Source organism: Neofelis nebulosa, chromosome 1, assembly GCF_028018385.1.
Source record: "Neofelis nebulosa isolate mNeoNeb1 chromosome 1, mNeoNeb1.pri, whole genome shotgun sequence".
NCBI lineage: Eukaryota > Metazoa > Chordata > Mammalia > Carnivora > Felidae > Neofelis > Neofelis nebulosa.
The window spans coordinates 99702552-99720600 of record NC_080782.1 but is presented as its reverse complement, the minus strand read 5'-3'; the positions used below and the strand labels follow the sequence as shown (position 1 = coordinate 99720600).

At 41.0% G+C, this 18049-nt stretch overlaps 1 protein-coding gene across 1 annotated transcript in view; it reads left to right on the top strand.

The window, feature by feature from the left end:
- SV2C (synaptic vesicle glycoprotein 2C) overlaps positions 1–18049 on the top strand; it is a 232759-nt gene that overhangs the window by 95323 nt on the left and 119387 nt on the right. Inside the window, exon 3 of the mRNA XM_058729253.1 lies at positions 16589–16769. Within this exon, the coding sequence (XP_058585236.1) occupies positions 16589–16769 (181 nt within the window). The remainder of the gene's footprint in view (positions 1–16588; positions 16770–18049) is intronic.

Sequence of the window (18049 nt, the reverse complement as noted above, 5' to 3'; positions counted from 1 at the left end):
AGGGTCCAAGATGGCCGGCCCTTTGTCAGGGCTCAGCTGGGACTGTAGAGGCTGGTGCTGGCATGGTGTTCTCAGGGGAGCCAGACTTCTTGGATGGTAGCTCAGGGATCCTGTCCTAAGTGAGCAAGGTAGAAGCTACATGGCCTTTTATGACCCAGGCTTGGAAATGAAATAGCATCACTTCTGTCATATTCTGTTGGTCAAGTAGTTGCCCAGAATCAAGGAAAGTCAACATAGACTCCAGCTCCTTGTGGGAAGAGTGCTGAGGAATTTGAAGCCACATTGCATAATCATTTTACATGCGTGAAGAGACATCCCTTTTGTTACATGTTAGAATTTCATTTTATGAGCCACGGTTTAGTGCATTAATTTTCCTATTAGCCTTTTTTCAGAGTGCAAGATTTCCAAAACATTGTTCTGACCATTTTGAGTTTTATACTAGTGACACTTGGTTTTTTAGGATTTTAAATTCTAATTTTTTTTAAAAAAATGAGGATTGGCCAACTTTTTATTTTACTAAGAAAGGCCATTTAAAAATAATAATTGCAACAAAACACACCACTTTTGATGCTCACTGTCATTTCACAGAATAAAAGACACATTTCCATTAAAATAATAGGAAAGACATGTCCTTAGAATAAAAGATCTTTAAGCCAAATAAATTAATCTTTACAAAATGGCATATATTATTTTTCTTGGGTTTTTTTTTTGTTTGTTTGTTTTTGCATTTCACTATTGGCTGGTAGAAACTTTTTTTTGAAGTCTGTTCTGTAGATGTGTGTATCTGGGTATCATTCTTCTAGACAAAAGGTCTCAAGTAGGCTATTTATCACACTTACTTGGGACACTCAAGATCTTGTGGTCAGGACTTCAGATTTATATTAGTTCCTCAATTGCATAGCTGTATGTGAGTGGTACAAGGGTTTAGGTTAAATCACCTATGTTAAATTCAAATTACGTTAGCTAGGTTTTCCTGATTGTTTGAAATGTGCCTAGAACAATATGGTGTGATGGAGTTTCAGAGTAAGATGTACACAATATAGTGCCTACCGGGGGTCAAATTACAACTAAGCTGTAGAGATAAGACCGATGCACATGAAATACTGACAAAGAATACAAATCAGAATGTGGGTGAGAACATATAGAAGTTCCTCATGAAAACTAGAGTAGTCTGGGGTGTGCTCCCAAAAATTGTGGAGGTGAAATTCAAGGTACACGGTTTGGGTGAAAGGCAAGAGAAAGATGTTTCTGGTAAGGCTGACTGGATAAAGGTTCAAAGAAAAGAATGACTATAATGTGTTTAAGGAACATTGAAGGATTTAGGGATGGGTTGATTTTTAGCATAGCTGGTCTTAGGTTCTAGAGGACAAAACAAAATGGATTCAACGTTCTTTTTTGTTTTGTTTTTGAGCTATAATATAATAATTGATTAAAGTTTCTATTTTTTTGTTACTCTCAAAGCAGTCCCATCTTTTCCTTCCTAATCCAAGCAGATGGCTACCTGCTCATGCTAGACACAAATCATTTATAATCATACTAAGAATAATGAGCCGCTGAATAACAGCTTCAGTACTGTGGGTCATTACCTGCATATTTGGGTGACCTTCCCCGAAATACCTAAGTGTCCTTCTGATAGTTTGGGATTGGGAGCCCTTGCATGATGTTTCATCACTAATGACAAAATAAATCTCAAGTGTCAAGAAGGGCTGCCCTGAATTCACCTCGGCTTCGCGAGCAGTAATGGATTAGGACCAATATCCATTAGTGCAAGGCCGATCCTGATTATTTATTCACTCAGTGCTCTGGGCTGACGGCTTAGGTAGCTGCCTATTTGGGGAAACAAAAGGTCATGTTGGAGCATCAGAAATGGATTATGGAATTCTCTCTTTAGACATTTCCTGGAATCGATGACGACCTAGTCTGGTTTTCATTATGATACCTCACACCTAAAGTTAAAAAAACAAAAAACCCCAACAGCAAAAAGAAACTTCCGCATAATTTTCTGAAAGGGGTCATGGAGGACTTGTGTAATCATTTTGTAGTCAGTATTGATCAAGCACGGTGTGATCTTTGAGTCTATTTTCAGACCTGTTTTCCTACCACACAGTCACATCCCCAGTGTCTGGAAATGGCCTGAGTTAAGCTGCGGGAGCCCTTCACCTTCAGGCATTTTTCAGTTGCTTAAAATATCAAAAGGTATGATACGGACACAGCTCCAAGATTATTTGCCCGTCTGGTCCTCTAAAGTACCCTTGCTTTTAGATTTCTGTGCTTTGTTTGTTCACTGTGCTCATATAAAAGAGGCTCCGTTGGGGGGGGGGGGATCCTTTCATTGCTGGCAGGTATACTTGAGAGTAAGGAATTTCTCTTAAGCCTGTTTCTCATGCATTTTCCGGAAATGAGACGCGTGATAGCACCTTTCTTCCAGAATAGCCCACTCTTCCAGGAGCAGAAGCCCTTTGCTGGACTCCACAGTATCCGAGGAGAAACCACCTTTCCTGTTGTCCTTTTCTTCTGAGGTGTTCTCTGCTCCATCCAGACCTTCTGCCCATTTTCCTTGACCACACCTTCTTACCTCTGACTTCTTTTACTTCTCTTCCTGTGGCTGTTCCTCAGGGGTTGATCCTTGGGTCTCTGTCCTCTCTTTCCTTCTTCATCTTTGCAGAGAAATCCCACATTTCACAAGGCTCTAAACTGCCCGCTATGCTGCAGCCACTCCAGCCTTGGTGTTAGGGTTTCTCTGGTCTCTCAGATACTTCCTCCGGCCAGCTCCGTCCTCACACACCTGCCCTCAGCACTGCTCCAGGCAAACTTTTCCTCGAAGTGGGGGTTTGCAAACTACAGCCTACAGGCTAAGTCCCACTCTTTGCTTGTCTATGTAAATAGTTTCACTGGAACATAGCCATGCCCGTTTGCTTACGTTATTTTCTGTGGCTGCTTTCATGCTGCAACCGCACAGTTGATCCGTTGTGACAGAACACGCAGAGGCTGCAAAGTCTAAAACATAGTCTTTGCTGTCTGGACCTTTACAGAACAAGTTTGCCCATGCTGCTCTAAATGTCCTGATCTTTTCACATTAGGGCTTTGATTGCCTGAATTCCACATTCAGGAACCCATCAGTGGCTCCCCATTGTCTATGTAATTAATCAAAAAAAATTTGGGGGGGCTTGTTATCTAAGGTTTTTCTCTCACTTATCCCGCTTAATCGTACTTGTCCACACACCCAAGCCAGCCACTTTCACCAGGCTGCATACCCTCGCTTACCTGTCCAGCCTTCTGCTTCTGCTCTTTCCCACTCCACACCTTCCCCCTGCTGTTGTGTATGTCTGAGGGGTTGCAAAAGGCCATCCTGCCTATCTTCGTACTCACGGTCTCCTTCTTTTGACATTCAACTCAAGCCCTGCTCCCTTCATGAAGCATTCCTGAAGATGAGCTATACTGATCATGGCCTTATTGATTCACCTGTGTCACCTGTGCTGCTCTATTTGGCCCTGTTCTCATGCACTGTAGTGAAGGTTACCAATGTGGACTTCCTTCACGCTTGTTTAAGACACTGGCCTGTCAGGCCTGCTCTCCTCTTGTATTCTCTCTCTTTATGAATTTTGTTATGATTCTTCCCAAGCTATTCTACTCTTCCTTGTGTCGCTCTTCGGTTTACAACAACTATGGTCTCTGACCACTGAAAATACATCCAGCCTTGTGAATCTCCTCCAAGCCCAAGGCCCCTGCCTTAGGTCAGGTTGCCCTCATTCCTTCCCAGGGCATTCCTAAAGGCAGTCTTTTTTTCCCCTGGGCGGGGCCTGGAGCACAAATTTAAGGAAGCACTTACTTTCAGGGCTTCACAAGTGCAGAGTTGACACCTGAGAGTTACTACTTCCTTATAGGTTGTGCTCCAGGCCCCTCGGGCCTCAGTTGCCTTACCCTAGATGTTCCCCTCCATCCTTCCCCACTTCCTACAGTTGATGAATGATCTCTTCAGGCTCCAGTGATATCCAGCCTGTTTCTTAGTTTCCCAATGGATAAAAGCTATCTCCTTGGGTTGACTCTAGGCTGTCTTCCATCCCAGTCTCCTGCCACTCTTGTCCCCAAGTATGAACTCTGCACCCCATGCATCCCCAACTATCTGGAGTCCCCTTAGTGTGCTGTGCTCTCACACACTCCCAAACCATTTAACTGAGTCCTCTTCTTTCCCTTGGAAGTTCCCTGGCTAACTCGGAGCATTCTTACTCTTTGGTCTAAACTCAGCATGACGAACCATTATTCACTGGGAAGCTTTTCAGAATTCCGCGGAACTAATTAAGTCACTCCTTCCTTTTTTTCCCCTTAAGCATAATGTACTCACCTTAATTACAGCATGTGTTTCATTTAATGGTAATTAATTTTTTGCATGTGTTTAATCTCTTAGGAAACCAAAGGTTCAAAGCCCCAGCTTCATATTGGAATCATTTGGCAAGTTTTTAAAGTACCATTGCCTAAAATAATATAAAAACAGAGGGGAAGACAAATCATAAGACTCTTAAATACAGAGAACAAACTGAGGGTTGCTGGCAGGGTGTAGGATGGGGGGGATGGGGGGATGGGTGATGGTCATTAAGGAGGGCACCTACTGGGTTGAGCACTGGGGGTTATATATAAGTGATGAATCATGAAATTCTATTCCTGAAATCATTATTACACTATATGTTAACTAACTTGGATTTATGAAGGAAGGAAGGAAAGGAAGGAAGGAAGGAAGGAAGGAAGGAAGGAAGGAAGGAAGGAAAGAAAGAAAGAAAGAAAGAAAGAAAGAAAGAAAGAAAGAAAGAAAGAAAGAAAGAAAGAACGAGAAAGAAAGAAAGGAAGACCTAAGCCCTATCCCAGAACCAGAATCCCTGGGTATGGCCTGGGCATCACTGTTCTTTTTCTTGAAGTTCCCCAGATGATTCTGATGTGCACCCATTGTCTGAAACCACTGCAAAAGACTGTGAGCTGCTCAAGCGTAGGGTCCATGCCAGTTTCATTTTTGTGGACCTCTCCTCACTGTTCCTCACTCTTCTTCCCTTCCCCTATCCTCACAGCTCAAAGGATGCCTGACTTACAGCAGGAGCTCAACTAAGAGCTATGAATTAATGACCACCTGCTCATTATTGACTCATTGATTGGGATTTTTGAAACAAGTGTTCGGTTACCACTTCTCTCCCCTAGCACAAGCCTGGAGTAGGGGAAGTTTGCAGAGAGAGAGGTCCTATTGGTATGGAACCAATAGGTGATCTCATGGCATACCACAAAATGACTCTCTGTAATGCTCTTCATTCCCAAGACTTGTGTCTTTTAATGCTTTGAATAGCAAGGGGGCTGAAATAGCTCTTTTGGGGCCTCCAGAGCTATATATGTAAAATATATTTGAATATCTCTTCCTCTGTCCAGTGGGCATGCTAGATACTAGCCATTTGGGGAAGGGTGTTAGAGAAGACTGGGCTTCCTCATAAGGTCTCTCCTTCTGCGTTTGGTTCTCTGGATTCAGTGAGAGTGTCTTGGGGCCTTTGGAAGCTGTTCAGTTCCCAGGTAGACTTAGGGAACAAGTAGTAATGCTGTTTGATGCAGTGTTCCCTGCCTGTGCAAGCAGCCGGCTGCATCGGTCTCTGCCTGCACCACAGGACTTAAATGTCAGACTTCCCAAAGGTAAGTCAGAAATGTGCTGTAGACTACATCTGATATTTACAGTTCTTTCCAGCAAAGGTGAGCCGACTTTTGTTGCAGATGTTCTCCATTGCAAATTAGAAGGGTTTTTCTTTTTCATCTGTACATATGCCTTGGATATTTTCACTTTCCATACTTGCATTTGATTTTGTGAAAGTCCACAGGTGCATTTGGACACATAATGGCCCTTACCTGTGGCTACCAAAAACGGTAATTAGAAAAAGGGAGAGGTTGGTTAAGAGAAGGCTATTAATCATTTATTAATTATTTAAATTAATTGATTTGAATTTACTCAGTTTATTATTTATTTATTCAAATCGTTTCAAAATGCAAATGAATAAATAAATACATCAAGTCTTCCAGACATAAAAATTAGATAACTCTTCCAGTACTGTTTCAGGTGGTGTCTTTTCAGAACTCAAGCTAAGGGAGGCCAAAAGCTGTAATTGCACTTTCTACACCATCCCCGAGCCCCCCTTTTTCCTCCTCTTGTCTCTTTTCCATAACCGTTCCCTTCTCTTCTGTTCTCTCTTTACTTCACACCAATAGTACTATTAGCATTTCAGGACCTTACACAAAGAGGAATCATGCTCAAAGTCCCAAAGGATTGTTCACCTTGCCAGAATAGAGAAGGTTCGTATGTCTCCTCATCTTGAGTGCACCTTTCAGTTGTACAGGCCGCAGACCCTTCCCCTTAACTTCCCCTAGCCAGACAGGATGTAAAGATTTCTCAGTGTAAGAAATATTAGGCCAAGGGGTGCCTGGGTGGCTAAGTCGGTTGAGTGTCCGACTTCAGCCCAGGTCATGATCCTGTGCTTGGTGGGTTCGAGTCCCACATCAGGCTCTGTCCTGACCGGCTCAGAACCTGGAGGCTGCTTCAGATTCTGTGTCTCCAGCTCTCTGCCCCTCCTCCACTCTGTCTCTGTCTCCCCCAAATAAATAAACATTAAACAAAAATTTTAAAAAGAAAAAAGAAATATTAGGCCAAATACTGCTGTATGAACAAGGTCCTCTTTGATAAGTGATACCTTGTGGAGATAGACTCCTGCATGAAAAAGTTAATGTATCTGCCAAAGGCTAAGTTTATGTCCAGTACTATATCCAGTCCAAGTGTGGCAGGCAAAAAAAACACAACAATTCTAAAATTTGATCATAGCCTTTAGAAAAAGCAGCACTTATCTGCATGTGTATTCAAATAACAACAGTCTGAAATCTGGCTTTTTCACATGTATCACTATAGATCCTATCACAGGGGTGTGGCTATGGCCCAAGTCTGACTTCTCTTGCAGCATAGCCATATTTGTTTTTAGTTGAAGTGTAGTTGACATACGATGTTACATTTGTTTCAGGTGCACGACTTGGCGATCTGATGGTTCTTTATATTGTGCTACATTCACCACAGGTTTAGCTACCATGCATCACTATACAACACTAATACAATACCCTGACTATACTTCCTCTGCTGTACCTTTCATCCCCAGGATTTATTCATTCCATAACTGGAAGCCTGTATCTTTGACTTCTCTACACCCATTTTGCCTATCCAGTCACCTCCCTGTCCTCTGGCGATCACCACTTTGTTCTCTGTATTTATGGATCTGTTTCTGTTTTCTTTTTGTTTTGTTTTGTTTTGTATTCCACATATGAGTGAAATCATACAGGATTTGTCTTTGTCTGACTTATTTCACTTAGAATTATACCCTCTAGTTCCATCCACGTTGTCACAAATGGCACAATCTTATCCTTCTATGGCTGCATAATATTCCTGTGTGTGTGTGTGTGTGTGTGTGTGTGTGTGACATCTTCCTTATCTATTCATATATCAACGGACACCTCCGTGGCTTCCATATCTTGGTTATTGTAAATAGTGCTGCAATAAACATAAGGGGTCTGTATATCTTTTCAAATTAGGCTTATTTTTATTTTTCTTTGACTTGAAAATTTGTTTTATCCTAAGAAAATTCCCTTTTTTTTTTTAACGTTTATTTATTTTTGAGACAGAGAGAGACAGAGCATGAACGGGGTAGGGGCAGAGAGAGAGGGAGACACAGAATCGGAAGCAGGCTCCAGGCTCTGAGCCATCAGCCCAGAGCCCGACGCGGGGCTCGAACTCACGGACCGTGAGATCGTGACCTGAGCTGAAGTCAGATGCTTAACCGACTGAGCCACCCAGGTGCCCCAAAAATTCCCTTTTAAAAGGTGAATGTGATCATTGCCTCATGGAGATTATTTATCATTGAATTCAGAATACTGCCACAGAATGATTTTTGCAGAAATCCAATTTGTAAATAAATGCTGCAATGAATTATAGAGTAATGCATTAGCCCTGGATAACTGAAGTGCTTAAAACAATGTTTAAAAACCTGGTTAAACATTTCTATGAGAAAAACTACTATATACATTTCTTAAAATTGTTCTGCTTAGTTTAAATGTGGTTTAAAATGGTGCTGGGGGAGAAGATGTGGCCCTTAGGTATTGTCATAAAGAATCAAAAGCAGCTTATTAGAAAAGAGACAGAAATGGAAATGTGATATTCATCAGGGGAAATGAGGGTATGATTAAATAAATGGACTCAGCCCCCATGTTAGAAAATGCTTTAGTGAGGAAGTCATGCCTGAGGCCTCTTTTGGTCTTCTGAAGGAATGAGAGGCTGGGTCGGGTGCACTGAGCCTGAGCTGTGGTAAGAGTAGAGTGAGCCTCAGGTCAGGTTGAGCCTCCTGGAAGCCCAGCTGAACTAGAATCTTCATTCAATTCCAGAAAGGATCTGAGAGTCACAGCCTGGCCTCTCACATTGGAGTTCTGCCTCTAGCTAGTCCTGGGCAGGCAGGTCCTAGCGGAGGCACAAGGTTTCTCCTTGCCCTTGACACATCTGCAGCTTGTGTAGGGAGATCTTGCTTGTTCTGTGTGTTTGGAATTAAAATATGCGATAGCCCGCATCTCCTCCTGTCAAATATGTATTACACGAATACAAACTTTAAGTAAAAAAGAAAAAAAAAATGTTAGAAAGGTTAAGTGTTTTAATGGAAAGCACACCAGCCTAGGTTTAACATTCACAAATCGATCAACGTGATACATCACATTAACAAAAAAAAAAGAGAAGAACCATATGATCCTGTCAATCGATGCAGAAAAGGCCTTTGACAAAATCCAGCACCCTTAATAAAAACCCTGGAGAAAGTCGGGATACAAGGAACATACTTAAAGATCATAAAAGCCATTTATGAAAAGCCCACAGCTAATATCATCCTCAACGGGGAAAAACTGAGAGCTTTTTCCCTGAGATCAGGAACACGACAGGGATGCCCACTCTCACCGCTATTGTCTAATATAGTGCTGGAAGTTCTAGCATCAGCAATCAGACAACAAAAGGAAATCAAAGGCATCCAAATTGGCAAAGATGAAGTCAAGCTTTCGCTTTTTGCAGATGACATGATATTATACGTGGAAAATCCGACAGACTCCACCAAAAGTCTGCTAGAACTGATACATGATCAGCAAAGTTGCAGGATACAAAATCAATGTACAGAAATCAGTTGCATTCTTATACACTAACAATGAAGCAACAGAAAGACAAATAAAGAAACTGATCCCATTCACAACTGCACCAAGAAGCATAAAATACCTAGGAATAAATCTAACCAAAGATGTAAAAGATCTGTATGCTGAAAACTATAGAAAGCTTATGCAGGTAATTGAAGAAGATATAAAGAAATGGAAAGACATTCCCTGCTCATGGATTGGAAGAATAAATATTGTCAAAATGTCAATACTACCCAAAGCTATCTACACATTCAATGCAATCCCAATCAAAATTGCACCAGCATTCTTCTCGAAACTAGAACAAGCAATCCTAAAATTCATATGGAACCACAAAAGGCCCCGAATAGCCAAAGTCATTTTGAAGAAGAAGACCAAAGCAGGAGGCATCACAATCCCAGACTTTAGCCTCTACTACAAAGCTGTCATCATCAAGACAGCATGGTATTGGCATAAAAACAGACACATAGACCAATGGAATCGAATAGAAACCCCAGAACTAGACCCACAAACATATGGCCAACTCATCTTTGACAAAGCAGGAAAGAACATCCAATGGAAAAAAGACAGTCTCTTTAACAAATGGTGCTGGGAGAACTGGACAGCAACATGCAGAAGGTTGAAACTAGACCACTTTCTCACACCATTCACAAAAATAAACTCAAAATGGATAAAGGACCTGAATGTGAGACAGGAAACCATCAAAACCTTAGAGGAGAAAGCAGGAAAAGACCTCTCTGACCTCAGCCGTAGCAATCTCTTACTCGGCACATCCCCAAAGGCAAGGGAATTAAAAGCAAAAGTGAATTACTGGGACCTTATGAAGATAAAAAGCTTCTGCACAGCAAAGGAAACAACCAACAAAACTAAAAGGCAACCAACGGAATGGGAAAAGATATTTGCAAATGACATATCGGACAAAGGGCTAGTATCCAAAATCTATAAAGAGCTCATCAAACTCCACACCCGAAAAACAAATAACCCAGTGAAGAAATGGGCAGAAAACATGAATAGACACTTCTCTAAAGAAGACATCCGGATGGCCAACAGGCACATGAAAAGATGTTCAACGTTGCTCCTCATCAGGGAAATACAAATCAAAACCACACTCAGATACCACCTCACGCCTGTCAGAGTGGCCAAAATGAAGAAATCAGGAGACTATAGATGCTGGAGAGGATGTGGAGAAACAGGAACCCTCTTGCACTGTTGGTGGGAATGCAAATTGGTGCAGCCGCTCTGGAAAGCAGTGTGGAGGTTCCTCAGAAAATTAAAAATAGACCTACCCTATGACCCAGCAATAGCACTGCTAGGAATTTATCCAAGGGATACAGGAGTACTGATGCATAGGGGCACTTGTACCCCAATGTTTATAGCAGCACTCTCAACAATAGCCAAATTATGGAAAGAGCCTAAATGTCCATCAACTGATGAATGGATAAAGAAATTGTGGTTTATATACACAATGGAATACTACGTGGCAATGAGAAAAAATGAAATATGGCCTTTTGTAGCAACGTGGATGGAACTGGAGAGTGTGATGCTAAGTGAAATAAGCCATACAGAGAAAGACAGATACCATATGGTTTCACTCTTATGTGGATCCTGAGAAACGTAACAGAAACCCATGGGGGAGGGGAAGGAAAAAAAAAAAAAAGAGGTTAGAGTGGGAGAGAGCCAAAGCATAAGAGACTGTTAAAAACTGAGAACAAACTGAGGGTTGATGGGGGGTGGGAGGGAGGGCAGGGTGGGTGATGGGTATTGAGGAGGGCACCTTTTGGGATGAGCACTGGGTGTTGTATGGAAACCAATTTGACAGTAAATTTCATATATTAAAAAATAAAAAAAAATAAAAAAAAATTAAAAAAAAATAAAAATAAACTTGTTTCTTTCAATAAAAAAAAAAAAAGAAAGAAAGAAAGCACACCAGCCTACAAGTGCTTTCAGATTCTTAAGTGTGCACAGATCTGTGGGAATCGTGTTCAGATGTAGCTTCTGACTTCTGTAGGGGTGGAGTGGAGCCTTAAGAGTCCCCATTTCTAGCATGTGCCTCCAGGGTGCTGGTGCTGTTGGTTCAGAGGTCATACTCTGAGGAGCAAGGATCTAGAAGATTTGATTTCAGGTACTGGCTTCTCACGGCATCAGTTTTCCCGTCCGTAAGATAAGGGACCTCTGAACTCTGACCATTAGCAGCATCATGAAGTGTGGAGAGCAGGAGGCTGGTTTGTGTCAAAAGCACATCCCTGCTCTGCGTTTTCAGAGAATCCTCATCATCATACAGAGAAGACAAAATAGAAATATGAAAACAAGCCAGGAAATACAATTTGGATTCTGACAGTCCCAGAGTGTTTCCAGTTTTATTCACTTCGTGCCCTTGCTAACATCAAAGGTTTGTCTTATAATTAGGTCGTAAAATCCACAAATAAATCCTCTAACTGTGCTGTTTGTCTCCAATAAGCTACTGGAGAGGCTGAATCCTGTCCATGGCGTACCCAGAGGGACAGTCTAATTACTAATAATATGCAACGTATGATCAAAAGATTGTTATCTTTAGATCTGAAACATTTTCTTTCTTTAATATTTTAAATGTTTATGTATTTTTGAGAGAGAGACACGCACACAGTTTAAGCGGGGGAGGGGCAGACACACACACACACACACACACACACACAGAATCCCAAGTAGGCTCCAGGCTCCAGGCTCCAAGCTGTCAGCACAGAGCCCCATGCAGGGCCCAAACTCACCAGCCATGAGATCATGAGCTGAGCTGAAGTCGGAACCTTAACAGACTGAGCCACCCAGGCGCCCCTAGATGTGAAACATATTTTTAGCCAGAATAGAAGTGAAGATTCAACTTGACACTACATTTCATTTTGCTAAACCTATCAGTTGTGGAGGAATTTAATGCCATCTTGAAATCTTTCTTATCCTTCAGAATCCTCCCAAATATTGTGTTCTCAGTGAACCCTTTCCAGATGCCACAGTCAGAATTAGTAGCCACCTCTCGTCCCCCAGCCCCAGTTACGCCTCCACTGGAGCACACACTTCATGGCTGGGCTCATTCTGTTATGTGCCTGATGTCTCCCTCACTGAATTATGAGCTCCTTAAGCCATTTGGATGGAATAGAAAGAGTTCAGCGACTTGGAACCCAGGTCCCTGAGGGTGCACTTCAGCACTGTTTTGTCCTGGTCATATGTCCCCAGGAAGCCATGGAAGGTTTTGGCCTGGATGCTCCACTCATCAGTGGCCACGATCAGATGGGGTTGTTGGAGGGTTGTGTAAAATAATGGGTGTGTAACTGTCTGCCTCTTTTCCTGGCTCCAAGTAGGCATCAGATAAAGGTTTGCTAAGTTTTTCTTTTGTAAGTTCAGGGATCAGGACTTATAAATCCTTATATTTCTAGCACTTCAGGAAAAATCAGGCATAGTGGGTGCTCAATAAGTTCTTTAAAATTGAATTTAATATTCTCTCTTTTAAGGAGATTGAGGCATATTTATTTTAGGCATATAAAAAAATACAAGACAGAAAAATAACTGTTTGATTTTCCCCTAGTAGTTATAGTGAGTGCTTTTCTGAAATATATTAAATGTATCTTGAAGTATAGTTATTAAATTTCTGACAGAGATTTATTTCTGGTTTGCTAAGTTTGGAAATCCCAAACACAAGAGAAAAGATAAATATTATGCAGGAACAAAAAAATGTTCCTGAAGGCTATCCATTTTTCTATATTTATAGGTATAAACTTTCTGGAAGAAGAAAAATTGATAATAGTTACCTCTGGGAAGAAGGTCAAGAGCAGGAGAGAATATACAATATATAATATATTATATAAAATAATATAGAAAATATATGTAATATAATATAATATAATATAGTATATAAAATATATTATATATAATATGTTATATAAAATAAAAAATATTATATTTTATTATGTAAAATATAATTTATTTAAAATATATATTTTATTTTAGAATTGCATAAAATTATATTATATAAAATATATTATATTTAAATTATTATATAAAATATATTTTATAATACAAAATATAAATAGTATATATATTATATATTTTTATAAATAAGGAAAGAGGAATTGAAGGATGGGCCATTTTTATTTTACTCTTTTATATATTAAAATCTCTAATGAGTATTATTTTGGGGTTGCTTAAGTACACAGTGCTAACGATAAATGAGGGTGTTCTGCCCCTTGTCAAATCACTGAGCTATCTCCATTCCAGAAGTCAAGGGCAAGCCCAGCTCATGCAGCCTTTACTGTACCTGAGCTTTAAGAAGCTCCCATGGTGGGGCCGTGTTCTCATACTACTGCCAGGTGGGAAAATCTAGCAACGAGTTATGAGTTCTTAAAGTGCTGGAATCATGACTTCATAAATCTGTGGTCTGGCTTAGTGAAGATGAGGCAACAGGTGACCGACTTAAGAATAAGGAGCATGCTAGGATATAGAGCCCAGTCCAGCAGGAGCATCATGCCTCCTACAACCAGACAATGGAAGGAGTTGCCCTCCTTTGAAACACTGCATGTCATTTTTAGCAAGAACACTAGATTTTCATTTTTCCTTGGCACCACTGAGCTATTTTCAGCATTGACCCCCTTACCTCCCATCAATGGCTGGGGACATGCCCATTTGGAATGTCATAGAACAAGGGGTGCACCCCTTGTCATATGCTTGGGAAGAATGAGGCAGCATTTGCCCCTCGCTCCTGTCTATCATACTCTGCTACCCTGGACTTAACTCTAAATCTGTGAGTTAAGGAGAAGACACCTCAGAGACATGTGAAATAGTGCTTTCAGTTCTAGATGGTACCCCCACAGAGGGGCCTGGACGAACTGTGATGTTTTCACAGGAGGGCAGCTAGGATTGTTAAAGGAGTCGTTAACAACATTACACAAAGAACTGCTGATGGGCTGGGACGTAGTCACCACTAACTTTTCGATGGTCAAATCATTAACTTCTCTGTGCCAGTGACTGGGTTCCGCAGTATTAACCTCAAAGGATTGCTGTGAGGAGTAAACACATTAATTCATGGACTTAGAGCTGGTAAGGGTTCAGCAATTGCTGGTGACTGGTTTTTGTCTTTGGGGCTGGGACTACAAGAGAGACTGCCACATCTTTAGGCTGCAGCAGCCATAGGCCCCTCCTGATCTATGGGAGCTCACCTTCTGGTCTGTAGGCATTTTTAAAGAAACAGGTGTTATGAAAAGCTTTGCTACTGATTATTCTTCTGAGAGGCATGAGTAGCCACCTTGAGCCTCTTATGCTATAAATAAGAGATTGCTTCATATGCATTTCCCTAGGTGAATCTGTCTCCTTTGGGAATTCTTTTGCCTGGTGCTGATACAGTCTTTAAACTGTCTGGTGACCATGCACTGGGCTTCGTGATTTGAGTATCTTTTTTTTTTTTTTTTTTTTTTTTTGAGAAGGATGATCTCTATATCGTTAGCCCCATAGTATAGGGAAAAACATGTCATTCCCACCAAGGCAGAGGATGACCACTCACCCCTTTGCAGTACCCCCGTCTAAATGAAAATGGCTTTTGTTTTGTCTTCCTGCACATTTGTTCCAAAATTTGCCATCCATTGTAGCTGCTCATACTCAGCTATCTGCAAAGCAGCATCCACAGGTCATTGATGTCAAGGTCATCAGCCTTTACCAGATGTTCTCCTTCTGGGTCTCATATTGATCCATTAGCTGTGTATTAAGCAAATGAATTCAGGGTGAGTTTTTAAATAGGATATTTCCCAAACTAATCTGAAGCAATAAATTGTGTTTTTTTAACTTGTTACTTTAATGCTGCTGAGTATCTTGAATGTGCCTTTGAAAAGGAACTGTTCAAGAGGTGGTTTGGTGAAGTGGGGGAAAAGCAGAAATGGTTGTGAGATGTTGTAGCAGCTTTTTAAATGCCACATCCAGATAGAATAGACTTTCATTTATGAACTATGTCGTTTCCCCTAGACATTGGCACACCCTTTTAGAAACTTCCCTGAAGTAACTTTTCCATACCTCATATTATTTCATCCTGAGAAAGATTCGGGACAGGGCTTCTGGGGGCCTGGTTTTTTAGAAGAAGCAAAGTGAGTTAGAAAATTCACGTGTGGGGCGCCTGGGTGGCGCAGTCGGTTAAGCGTCCGACTTCAGCCAGGTCACGATCTCACGGTCTGTGAGTTCGAGCCCCGCGTCAGGCTCTGGGCTGATGGCTCAGAGCCTGGAGCCTGTTTCCGATTCTGTGTCTCCCTCTCTCTCTGTCCCTCCCCCGTTCATGCTCTGTCTCTCTCTGTCCCAAAAAATAAAATAAACGTTGAAAAAAAAAATTAAAAAAAAAAAAAAAAAAAAAAAAAAAAAAGAAAATTCACGTGTGTATTCGCAATGACACCAAGAGGGACATCGATATAACTCTTAATTTTGCATCTGTTTCCACTATGGAAGTAAAGCCAACCATGATAAGTTTAACAGTTCCCAAACTACAACAGCTGTTTTTCTTCTCCTTAGACTCCTTAAGCTTCCGATCCAAGAGAATATTTTCTCTTATGAGCAAAGTTTGAGACTATTTTAAGATTAATTCTTATAATCTCTAAACCTACCTTCCCCAGGAAGGGCCAGGACTTTCAGGGGAAATCAGAGAGAAAGATACATGGAATCCTCTAGAGAGTCCATAAGAGTCTGGCCTTGGTCCATTCATCTGCTAAAGGCAGAGATTTGAAGCAGGCTGAGGGACCCATTTGATCAGGGACCCCTTGACTCAGTCTCCCATCTTGACCTTGTCATGGTGCTAAGCTGGGCATTTGGACCAAAGGTGACATGCCTGAGAGTCAAACTCCAGGATTGTTCTGGGCGGAGCCTCCTTGTGCCTGTGCAATATGTACCCATTATCACGAGGTTGGTGAGAACATTGCAGTTTTGTCTTTTGCCTTTGTCATTGATCATGACAGCTAAAGGTAGCCCACAGAGAGCTTACTTTCCAACTTGAAAGATGATTTGTGTATCCTGAAGGGTATAAATATATATATATATTTTGAGAGAGAGAGATAGAGAGCAAGGAGGGGAGGGGCAGAGAGAGAGAGAGAGAGAGAGAGAGAGAGAGAGAGAGAATCCCAAGCAGGGTCTGCACTGTCAGTGAGGAACCTGACACAGGGCTCAATCCCACGAACAATGAGATCATGACCTGAGCCAAAATCAGGAGTTAGGCACTTAACCGACTGACCCACCCAGACACCCCTGAAGGATATATTTTTTAAAGGAAATTTTTTCCCATACAAATGCTGAAATGTATTTTGTCTCTTGTTCATTTGCTCTTACATGTGTCATTTGCTCCCAATCTCTGACATGTTTCTTTGTTTTCTGTGTGTTGCAGGCAGCATAGTGTACCTCGGGATGATGGCAGGGGCTTTCTTCTGGGGAGGACTGGCAGACAAAGTGGGGAGGAAGCAGTCTCTTTTGATCTGCATGTCTATCAACGGATTTTTTGCCTTCCTTTCATCCTTTGTCCAAGGTTATGGATTTTTTCTCTTCTGTCGCTTACTTTCTGGATTCGGGTAAGGTTTTTTCCTTCATATTTTATAGCAATATGTTTATTCTTCATAATTGTGTATGTTTTCCACTCTAGAGGACCTCATGACTGAAAAATTATCTCTTAAGAACTGCAGTATTGGTTCTTAGAAATATAATTATCGACCCGTAAGTACAGGAGAGAAGAGAGAATACATCTATGTTCTAGTGGCTGATTCTTTTAGTATTTTACTTCCAGGAAATGGTTTTACTTTAAATGGAATCTATGTCAGAATGCATTCACAAGTGCTTTTTCTTCTGAAAATTTAATTTAAGCAAGAAATAGCTAAGGTCCTACCTATTATGAGCTAGTTAAAGGTTCAAACCATTCAGGCTTGCTCTTAAATCCAGTATGAGTGTGTCTCAAGCAAATGTTATTTTATTGATCTATGCTAACAACGTATTTAACTTGGTAGGAAGCCTTACTTCTTGAGATGTAATACATTCTTTTTATAAGTTCCTGATTTTTACTGAATTAACAGAAGTTGTATTGTTAGCCAAGTGCAATGGCATAGTATCATGGCTCCCCCTTCTCCACGGGGGATACGTTCCAAAATCCCCAGGTGATGCCTGAAACTGCAAATAGTACTGAACCCTGTATGTGCTAGGTTATTTTTTTATGCATGTATGTATGTATGTATGTATGTGTATGTGTGTGTGTATATATATGTGTGTGTGTGTGTGTGTGTATATATATATATATATATATGGTAAAGTTTAACTTACCAATTAGGCACAGTAAGAGATTAACAACAATACTAATAAAAATAGAACAATTATAACAATATACTGTAATGAAAGTTATGTGAATATACTCTCTGAAAATATCCTATTGTACCGTACTCTCTCCTCTTCTTGTGATGATGTGAGATGATAAAATGCTCACATGATGAGATGAGGTGAGGTGAATGATGTAGCCATTGTGATGTAGTGTTAGGCTACTATTGACCTTCTGATGATGAGTCAGAAGGAAGATTGTCTGCTTCTGGACTGCAGTTGACCACGAGGAACTGATAGCACAAGTAACTGAAACTGGGGAAAGTGAAATTGCAGATAATGGGGGATAGCTGTATAGCCAATGGTGGAGCCATTTTCTTTAAAGAGCTTGAAGCACTTGTTACTACCCTACTACCTAGCTGTGAATCCACAGCTTAGGAAAACCCAACAGCTTAATTAGGAGAGTCCAAGATACTCTGCTTCAACAAGGAAAATAATAGTAAAAATACAAAGTTTCCGTTTGAGAACTTTATTTTCGCCAGAGACGTTC